Source organism: Stylophora pistillata, chromosome 4, assembly GCF_964205215.1.
Source record: "Stylophora pistillata chromosome 4, jaStyPist1.2, whole genome shotgun sequence".
Taxonomy (NCBI): domain Eukaryota; kingdom Metazoa; phylum Cnidaria; class Anthozoa; order Scleractinia; family Pocilloporidae; genus Stylophora; species Stylophora pistillata.
This window is the reverse complement of record NC_142522.1, coordinates 44,893,452-44,904,228: the sequence shown is the minus strand read 5'-3', so window position 1 is coordinate 44,904,228 and position 10,777 is coordinate 44,893,452. Positions and strand designations below refer to the sequence as shown.

General features: G+C 38.1%; 1 protein-coding gene across 2 annotated transcripts in view; it reads right to left on the bottom strand.

The window, feature by feature from the left end:
* Positions 1 to 2,028: 2,028 nt before the first annotated feature.
* LOC111326677 (uncharacterized) overlaps positions 2,029 to 10,777 on the bottom strand; it is an 11,052-nt gene continuing 2,303 nt past the window's right edge. Inside the window, exons 2-14 of one of the 2 annotated variants that reach the window (XM_022930736.2) lie at positions 9,133 to 9,323; positions 8,570 to 8,736; positions 8,049 to 8,141; positions 6,983 to 7,911; positions 5,428 to 6,078; positions 5,171 to 5,296; positions 4,890 to 4,960; positions 4,323 to 4,414; positions 4,124 to 4,212; positions 3,699 to 3,790; positions 3,231 to 3,296; positions 2,803 to 2,873; positions 2,029 to 2,455 (exon numbers count right to left, since the gene is read on the bottom strand). In XM_022930736.2, the coding sequence (XP_022786471.2) occupies positions 2,442 to 2,455; positions 2,803 to 2,873; positions 3,231 to 3,296; positions 3,699 to 3,790; positions 4,124 to 4,212; positions 4,323 to 4,414; positions 4,890 to 4,960; positions 5,171 to 5,296; positions 5,428 to 6,078; positions 6,983 to 7,911; positions 8,049 to 8,141; positions 8,570 to 8,736; positions 9,133 to 9,323 (2,652 nt within the window). In that variant the 3' untranslated portion in view covers positions 2,029 to 2,441. The remainder of the gene's footprint in view (positions 2,456 to 2,802; positions 2,874 to 3,230; positions 3,297 to 3,698; positions 3,791 to 4,123; positions 4,213 to 4,322; positions 4,415 to 4,889; positions 4,961 to 5,170; positions 5,297 to 5,427; positions 6,079 to 6,982; positions 7,912 to 8,048; positions 8,142 to 8,569; positions 8,737 to 9,132; positions 9,324 to 10,777) is intronic. The other variant, XM_088756023.1, reaches the window with a different exon arrangement.

Below are 10,777 nucleotides of genomic sequence, written 5' to 3'. Positions count from 1 at the left end.
GGCTGGGATCTCCGGCTGGCCTAGTTTCTTCGCGAAATACCAAATTTGATTCACCAGTACTTTCTACTCAATTGGTTAAGACTGAATGATAAAAATAACGTTGGAAGTCTTACAATTGTGGTGTCCTTGTAAAAAAAAAAAAAAAAAAAAAACATACGCAGTGATAAAGATACTGTAAAAATTAACAATTTTTATCAACAAGTATGGAACAATCCTGCAGCTCTGTTTTTGGACAGTTGAAGACTTCACCACTAATTCACTCAGAGTACCGCCCCATAATTTACATTTGTGACAAAGACTCAACAAAGAGTAGTTTTTACTCCAAGACAATTAAGTTGCTAGAAGCGTCGCCCAATTATCTAAAAGTTATAAACAAAGGAAGATGTTGAATCATCCAGCTATCCAAAACACCTTTAACAAGCGGAGCTACTGATAACATTTCTATAGTAATCGCGGCAGGACGTAAACACTGAATAAAATATTTTAGGCAGATCAAAATAAAAGAGTATCCAATTCACTGACTTCAACACAAAGCTGGGCACTTGAGGTGTCGTTAAGTCGTTGTGTGTAGCTGAACAGGGGGTAATTATCATTATTTTGTTAGCTCTATTCCTTCAGTTGATTAGAATGTACCGTCGGCATAGGATGTCTAACTAAACACTCCAAAAAACAGGCAGAAGTTCGCAGCACGCTCAGAGGTACAACATGCAATGTGCAAACTGAACCGGAAAACTGTGATTAAATAAAGAATTGAATATAATTGATTTGAAAATATAAATAACCCGGTTAAGTAAAAAAAACTCCTGATAGGTGTCACACCTACTTCAGTGGCAAAGACAAAGCTTTACCAGATGAACCGTGGATTTGAAAGCAACCAGCGGGAAAGGAACTGACTCCTTACAAAGAGTAAAGATCTTGTAGTGAATAATAACCAGACGAATCAATACACAGCAAGAACCTTGATGTGTGTATAACAATATTTAACACACCTTGTCTATGCACACTTCTAAACTGAATTTTATTATAACAATCAATACGGACTCGAAGGGAGCTTTAAGACAAAGTTCATTGCCGTGAAACTAAGTCAAACAATCTTTTTTGGTGAATCAAGCGTAGTTTATTTCTTTTCTGTTGTTTAGTTGGTAGAGTGTTTAATACGGTGCTGTGGTCCTATATGAAATGTTTACTTATTACTGATTCTAATGGATCTTATGATTCTCTCATGAGCAGACATCAATTCAAGTCTCCGAAAAAATCCTGAGCTATTCACAAGTTTGTGTTATTATAAGAAGAATTAACTTTTTTTGGTAGCAGAAGTCAAAGGCCAACAAGATGGCCCGCAGTTATATTTAACAGTCATTGAACTGAAAAGCTAATTTCAAAACGATCGGATATTTAAAGGAGTCCAGCCCTTTTCCTTGGCTGTTTTCTTGATGCAATTTTTAAGACGAAACTGAGGGATGAAAATTCTGCTGTCTCAAAATGAAGACTTGTTTCGGAAAGATTTCCGTATAACCCTATACCAATCAAAAAACAAAGCCTTAGTCCCAATAGGAAATCTGTTGTTTTCCCTCTGCTTTCCTTTATCCAAGAATTGAATGCATAATCAAGTGTGGGGTTCTACGGAATTCTTGCCCTTGTTCCTTGCAAAAGCACTCGTATGTCCCTCATTCGAGACAACAATCGTCATTAACATTCCAAAATACTTATTTCTTGAAGGCTTGTTTACAACTGTGAAGACCACCACTAAACTAGTTCTTACCACAAGCATTTGGCTATGGTTAAAACTGCCAGTATTCCATTGAAATCACTCGTTGTTTCTAATGATCAAACTGCCAGTATTCCATTGAAATCACTCTTTGTTTCTAATGATCAAACTGCCAGTATTCCATTGAAATCACTCTTTGTTTCTAATGATCAAAGCCGGCAAATTCCTAAGTATAGAATACAAGTGATTATCCTCTTGACAACTACGTATCGACCAGAAATGCGCACAAAGTCAACAATTGAACCTCCATGTCCACATGGTCAAGGTAAATAATTAATTCTTTATTACTCAATACTCTTTCCAACGTTCCTTTCAAAGACGTTGGTTTGTATAAATAAGATATATAAAAATGGGCGCTCATGGCGCTCCATTTTATGTCACTAAACCTTCACACATGCCACAAATCTTGACAACAGTGCTTCTAAATTCCAAGCGGTGCCAACCAGTAGACCATGAAACATCGCCAACACCCCCCAGCTTCTTACGAATGTTTAAGTACTTAGAGCTCTGTACGTGAATCGCACGAACAACTGAAAAACGAATCTATATTGAACGCAGACTAAAAGGACACCAACATTTTCAAGCTCAATCAAAACAGCAGTACACCAAACTGGACAAGTTTTCAGCACTGTCCCCTGCGTTGGATGTCAAGACAATTTGCATATATCACATATCACTTGGAATTTTCTGCAAAAGAAAATGTTTAATTTGTCGTGACTATTATGAACTATAAATGAGTTATTGCATAGGATCGGTAGAGCGCTTCGAAATTTAAGCCCTTGCGTTTGAGTTCTTTGATTCACTTTTCATGTCAGAGACCATTCACGAATGATTTATCAGACAGACAAAGTTAAAGTTCTGCGTCTGCTTCACAAAATCCAAGTAATTAAGACAGCATAACAAAAGTGCGTTTATATGTCGCCGCAAGCAACAGACATTGTTGAGTCTCCTGGTCAATGAACACAAAAGAGGCTTATCAGATAAAAAAAAATACCTCACGCATGATAATACCTCAAATTTAAAGTCACACTTACTCAGCGCATTTTCCCAAATCTGCACACGGGCGTGTTCATCTGCCAACCAATTTTCTGGTCTGCTAAGGAGGCTGTGCAAAAAATATTGCACAGGAATTATTTGACTGACAGTCTACCCGATGCAACAGATAGTTGGGGTTTCTAACGATTACGTAATCACTACACAGCTAATTAATATCTGTTCAGTTCAGTCTGCTACAAAGCTTCAAACAGTCGAATATGATAACTAGACGGCGACACGATAGCTGTACATAACAACGAATGTGATCATCAAGGAGCGCACACAAACAGGAATGTTCTTTGCTTCAGAAGCCTGGGTAAGAACAGTGTACCCCCAAACCCTGCTTACTTTTTTCAGGAAGCGACGTCAAATGATTGAAGTAACGTTCCAAAGAAAACAATTCATACAACTCAAGAAAATTACTCACTTAGAGCCTAAACTCAAACCGGTCACTTGGTAGTCACCAGCCCTTCTCGCCGGCGCCATTAGTCCCCTGTAATGTAAAGTATAGGTTCAAACACATTTGTTATTATCAAGAGGTGCGGGGGCACGGCGAAAACAAAATTAAAGCACTATTGTTGCGAACGTGGAGGGGGCGAATGCACTCTAAGCTCACAACGATTTTCTTTCTCTATTTCTCTCCCTATCTCTCTCCCTCTCTCTCTCACTCTCTCTTTCTTGTACTTTGGCCACGCAGGGTAAAAAAGGCTTGGGTAGTATGTCTTTCACACTACGAAGCAAAAACTTTTTTTTTTCTGAAGGAGAGTGGTTCAGCAAATGAGAGCGAGAGACTTCAACTTAATCGATTGAGAGCCAGTTCACGATTAAGTTACAACTGAATCCTGACGTCAGCGGTCAATTAGGTTCAAATTACGATTAACTGATGCTAATTTACCTTTTGATGGTATCCATGGAAACGTCAATTCCTTTCTCCTGCAGGCGCGCGAAGACCTCAAGGCATTCTTCTGAGGCTACAATTTCTTCTTCCTTTTAATCACAAAACAATCACAGATAAACGATACTTACTCTGCCGAGACAATACTTAAAGGCTACACGTTATACTTCACTGAGAAAACTGGTAATTCGGTTAAGTTTGAGACAAACTGCTAACTGTTTTGCCACAGAACTAAAAAAACATTAGGGTCGAGCAGTCCCAGTGGGAATTTTAAATATTTTGTAGATGTTTACCATTGGTGCTGGCTTCTATCACTTCAGAAATTGTTTTTATCATGCAAAAACTAATAACTTAAGCATTCAAACACTAAAGTTCACAAAATTAGCGCTAAGTCACAACAATAAGTTGTTTTTCACTGCCCCAACCTTATTCAGTGGCAAGGTGAGACTTTTGCTGTTGTTGTCTAGTTTCGATCCTCTTTTCTCTTCTCTCCGTTTTTGCTGTTCCCTTGAAGCTGTAAAGAAAACAAATGATGAAGCACAGGCAGTACAATACAAAATGAACAGAAACATCAAAATAAACATTAAAAGGTTGATTAAATCAAAGCCGATTCATGTTTAAGACCTGCTGGTAATGGTGGCGGGGGTTTTTCCTTGAACAAGAATCCATCTTTGAGTACTTTAGCAGCGGCACGGTTCCTACGAGCGTCTTTGGCGCTGCATGAGTTGGACGAAGAACACAGAGAATTCATTGTAGAAAGAAGCAATTGCAGCACAGAAACGCAAAACAAGCCAAGAACCGGTTGCTAACTACTCTACACGGTTAAGTCTCAAGAGATTAGTGTCTTGAGACTAAAACCACAATAAGTGAAGTGAAAACCTTTATTAATTTATAAGGCTCAGGGTAGCCCCTTCAGACGCAAAAGCTGTCTGTTATCAATGGGAGCCCTGAGCAACAACATTAAAACATTACACTAATACAGGTAATAATATAAATAGAGAACTATTTACAAGTAAAAGATTAAAAGATGTATAATACCGACAGTTATTCATGATTTCAAAGGGTTTTTTGTCATTAATTCAAATTTACTTGGCTCAATGGACCTAACTAAGTGAACAAAACAACGAACCTGACAAAGAAAACTTCATGCAAGTTTTTCTACCGACGACAAAATGATTGTATTGCTCTCACCTTAACTTGCCAACATGGGCTGAAGAAGGCCTGGAGCGGGTTTGTCCTCCTTCAGATCCAGTTCTTTTTCGCTGTTAAAAAAGAATTAACTTCCATTTGTACAGAGACCGGTAAAACCCCAACGTATTGGTAAGGATAATCATAGCTGGTATAAAATCAAACCTCTAAATTTGCAATACAGCAAACGAATCTTAATGGTATGGAAACGCATCCAAAAAATACCTGTCGCACTCAGCGATGCATTCAGGTAATGGTTATGGGGTATTCTGATTAACACAAACCTGTACTTTAGCAGACATGACACGAGGTTTGCTTCTTGGTGAATGAGGTTTTTCTAGTTTCAATTCATTTCCGTTTCCTGACGACTGTTTGATCGGCGCAGAGCTGGGCCTGGTAAAACGATGTTTCTGTAAAGAGGAGTTTCTCGTGAGATAGTGGAAGGCTTATTTGAATGGTTGGTAATACAACCAACCTGCTGAACCATCAAAACAGCTTGACTGAACACCAAAGCAAATGGTAAAGCAAAATTCAAACATACTAATAATTTATCACTCCTCAAGGATGTCTCTTTTGTTCCAGACTTCCAGTTCCTTGACTCTGTTATTAGAGCCGTGGTGGGTCTGGTAACTGTTCTACAAGGACACGGCTCCTCATCACCTGGCAGTTCTTTCATTTTGGCCAAAAGTTTCGCTCGTGTACTTTGAGCTGCTTTTCGAGTATGACTGAGTTTTGATTCTTTGTTCGCAATCTCCATTGCTAAGATTTCTTGTCCTTGTAGATTAGCCTCCTTCATTTCCAAGCCATTGTGTATAACAACTCCTGAACTTTGAGACCAAGCACAAGTTTGAAGAGCTGGCTTTGCAACACCTTCTGCCTCGACACTGGAGTAAGTGGAAATTTGAGAAGAGTCAAGTGGAATTTTAACTGGATCGACTTGACTTAAAAAATCTTGACAAAACGTTACAGATTTGAGTTTCAGGTTGCTGCCCGGTGACAAATTAGCATCTGCTGCCTGGTACAAATGAATATTGCCTTCAGAGTTTGACTTTCGTAGAGAAGACTTTGATGATTGATCCAAGATACTGCTGTTACTTGGATTTTCAGCGCCAGACCGTTGTTTTTGTTTCAATTTATGACTCTTCTTGGTTTTCGAGGTATTCCATTTTGGCAATGGCGGTTTTGTAAAAACCTGAAAAAGTACTCAGTTTTACTGACAACACGAAATCAGCCTTATCAAGGTAGAGGAAAACAATACTTTGTAGAAAATATCACACACAAATGGTACATATCAACAACGATTTCGCTCCGACGAAGGGCTAACGCTCGAAACGTCAGCTTTTATAATCGTAAACGGTGGCCAATTTACCATTTCAACTTTGTTGACATACTCAAATTATTTCGTTACCCCCACCGACGCAGCCCCAAACAGTTTCTTTAGAAACTATCAGCCTTTGTACATATTAACAATCTGCGGAGTAGAACATGAACACTCGGCACATTGTTAGCCCAAAGAATAGTGCCCAGTTAGCCCAATGGATAGTGAGCTCGACTGTTGTGCGGGTGGTCGAGGGTTCAAGCCCCGGCCGGACCAACACTCAAGGTCTTAAAATAATTGAGAAGAATTTACTACCTTTCTATAACATCAAGAAATGGTTAGATATTCTAGTCTTCTCGGATAGGGACGAATGAGTGGAGGTCCCGTCTCCTGCAGGGTTGGGGGTAGGAGACGTTAATTTCCCACACACGAGATTACTGTGTGATGGATGTCCTCCCCTGGGGTGGGATGAGTGGGTTTACTGGGCCCGCAGTAATTGGCGCAAGCTGTTGCGGTGTCCCCGCCTGTCGGCGAATCTAATAAATTATGTCTCTCCAAGTTATACAAAGGCGTAAAATGTAATTCGTTTAGTGGAGGATATAGATATAGATTTGTACCGTAGAGAGGAGTAGAACTCTTTCTACTCATTACTCATCATATATCACAAATATCTGGACACTTCCATTTGTATCGTTTAAAAATAATCACCGTACAGAGGAGAACAGTTCTCATGACTCATCACATGTCACAAATACTGATCTAAACACTTTCAACCCACCTTGTCTGGATCGGTGTCTTCTTCTCCTTTTTCAAGCATTTCATGTTCTTCCTCAGTCAAATCATTATGTACTAAAAGTTTTCGTTTGTCTCTTAAAAGGTTTTTCGCCACTAGGTCCTCCGTTTTGAAGAATTCCACTGTTTTTCCTTTCAGTACAAGAGAACTTTCGCTTTGTTGTTTTCTAACACACGAAGTTTTATGCTGAGTCATATATCTTGCTGAACAGGCTCGGGGAAATCTGTTGGGAAGGGCATTTAATCTGTACGAGTCCTGAGACTCTTCAACCCACATAGTTTCGTATCTGATTTCATGTTGTGGTGTTGTTTCCTCATCAATGTCAGCGGCGTTTTCTATTTCCACCTTTGCCAAATGAACCGAAGAAGTCATGGCGCCACTGGTCAATTCCAGATCTAAATCTCTTGGGCTGATTCGAAGCTCGCCGATCTTTTCCTTGGTAGTTTCCATGTCAACTAGCAAATCAGAAATTACAGCACTCTCTGCTTGACTTTTATCACTTAATTTATGAAGTATAGACTCGCTCCTGGCAACATAATCAGAAGACACTCTGCCAGTGTCTAAGTGACTCGGATTCTGTTCATCATCACTTTCGATACCTTCATTACCTGCCGTTGGAATTGCGAACACCAAGGAACGCGAGCCAGCCGAAGATATCGACCTTGTCTCCTGGGATTCATCGACCAAATTATCATCATCATCTTCCTCACTATAATATTCTTCGACTGAGTGTGAAACTTCCGGCCAATTTAAATTTGGTGACGATGGTTCTGGAGACGCTCTGGGTGGCGGTGGAGGGGGATTGGTACTCTCAAAATCTTCTTCTTCACATAATGCCGCAGAGTACCGCCGAAGGTCACGTGGTGACAAGCTTTGATCCAGCTCCTCTCGTTGACGATCAAGATACACTAATCCTACAAAAATTTATACGAAAAGAGAAAAGACAGACAAATAAAATCAAGAATATCTGAAATTGCATTCAGGGTATTACATGAGATGAGATGTGTTCAATTAATGTTTTGATTGCCTGCTGATAGTCAGGTTCACTAACCTTTATAACCAGTGTCACCTTTATTCATTATTTTACCGAGTGGAAAGGACCCGGGAGGTAAACGATGCTGAGGCCTCATTGTTTGTCCTTTCACTAAAAAATCAAATTGAATATCATTCATGAATGAAATTAAATTTGCAACCACAGATGGGAATGCTACTTGAAGTAATTGTGATAGTACATTGTTTGAAATAAATGGCAGCAATTAAAAATTCCTATTGCCTCTTAAAGCAATTGTCAGAAGAAGTCACTATATTTTATTTTCAACTTTGATTGAAATGGTTTTTTTTTTTTGTGGATGATCTACATCTACATCTACATTTATTAGTCTTGCAAAGGGGGGCCATCAACTTCATGATCACTTATTTTGCAACTTACATTATCACCTTTCAAATGTATGACAATAAAATTATCATGAAGTTATCTTACTGCCATTTGTGTACCTAATCTTATTTAATGTTACTCAATTCACAAGATACCAAGTCTACTAGTAAGTCCAGGCATCAGTCAGTTTTAGCAACCTGAGATAAATGCACTGTTGTTGCTGTTTTCAGGGAATTCCTGCCTGTCTTGCTTCTTCAGTGCAATCCTGTTTGAATACACAGCAGATGAATGGGGCCTTTTTTGCTTGGATTTCTGCCGCTCATTCAAATGTTTTACTATTTCAGGTACGGACAAGTCTGGCATACTATTGAACAACATGAAAAGCATTAGTCAATCAAATATTTTCCATGAGCTAGATCAGCATGAAGGGGAGTTTGTTTATCTTCTCCCATAACCAAATGCACCTCACAGATCCTACCACCATGTTACAACCAAAATTTTCTTTCCAATCTCTCCAAGTGCCCAATTATAAAATACACTTCGAGTGGTTGGATTGACATGTTTGAAACTGATATGACTGACACAAGTTGTTCATTTTCAAAATGTAAAGGACTGTCAACAAACTTATGACAACTTGAATGCTTTCATTGCAAACAAGACATTTACACAATGTACATAGGATGTGCTGAGTCACACATCTAACAGCTGAACAATGAAAATACTACCTCAAGCCATGACTTATGTAAAACATGTCACTCACTTAGCAGTTTCTTGGCTGTCAACATGTAACTGAGGAGGCTCAGTTTCCAAACTTAAGAAGCTGTCTCTACTTTCGCTTCCATAGTTACATTGGCAACTGACTTGTCTTTGTCGTCCTCCACTCAGGCGAATTGCAGTCTTTTTTACATCTTTAAGTCTAGTGAGTGACTGATTTGTGTGATGTAACCAGTCCTAAAGATATAATGGTCACTGCACATTAATAATAATAATAATAATAATAATAATATCAAACTTTATTAACACTCAAAGCAAATAACTATTTACAAGTTAAAAGTAAAAAAGACCCAATAGTAGTTCCGATTTCAATTAAAATCCTATTTACAATCTAATCCTTTTCATCATCATCAATATTATTATTGTCGATGCTAAAATAAAAATGCATTTTTATTGTTCAAGAGATAAGATTACACTAGCCCTAATAATAATAATAATAATAATAATAATAATAACATATTTAACCAGGGTAAACCCATCAGCAGAAGCTGTTATCAATAGGTGCCCTGGGAAACAAAAAAAATAGCAAAATAATAATAAAAGCCCTAAAAACTATTTCAATATACATGAGATAAAAACTATAGGAAAGTATATACATAGAAGAAGTATCAAAAGTAAAATTAAAAGTTAATTACATAGAAAATCCTTAAGCTTCGTTTTAAACATTAATAGAGATTCAAGTTCTTTCAGGTTTGGTGGTAAATTATTGAAAGCTTGTGTGCCCCAGAATAAAAGCACCCTTTCTTAGCAGATTCGGTGTGAACAATTGGAACTTAAAGGTCAAGACCATTATGCCTGGTAAAATAATTATGTGATAAGTTGACAAAATATTCTTTGAACATTTCAGGAGCAATGTTATTGACACATTTAAAAACAAAAGTTGAAATATGCATCATAGAACGTGTCTTAAGGGATATCCAACCAAATTGTCACAACAGCTGATCGTGACTAAGGCAACTTTCTTTTAAAACAATTCTAGCAGCTCTTGTTAATGTAACTGTTCTAAAGTTTTATATCTAGAAGGAGCTAAATTATTCCAAACAAAGTCGCAATAATCTAACTTGGGGAGAATCATATAGTTAAGGGTTATCACATTAAGGAATCGCATTAAGGAATCACATTAAGGGTTAAAAGGGAATATGTAGCGTCAAGGGGAAACAAATCTCGCTGTTTCCCACTGGTTCAGTCATTAAAGTGTTGTGCTATGCCCTGCAACTTAACAATTGAGCAAATCAGAGGGCAGTTAAGGTCTGTTTTGTTTAAAGCTTGAAATCTCTCCTCCAAATTTTTCTAGTAGAAGCCTCTCAACCTTTGCAAAGCATAATGTATAGCCCTCTCGGTAGACTTTAAGTTTATGTTCCAAAGGCTCTGTTGCACTCATTTTTCAGTTCTTCCTAGAAAGCACATAGCTGACATGACAACAAATAATTGTTTCCTTGACAAGAGAAGCCAAAAAAATTAACACGATTTCCCGGTGCACAACATGATATTGTACATTCCAAGTGGAAAGTTCAAGTTGTCGTTTCTTTAGGATGTTAGTAAGTTTTTGTTCCCTGTGGCAGTTGGTTTTGACCCATGTGACATTCTCCTCCAATAGGAAAAAGCATTTGAGTTGGTTGTTATAAAAATAA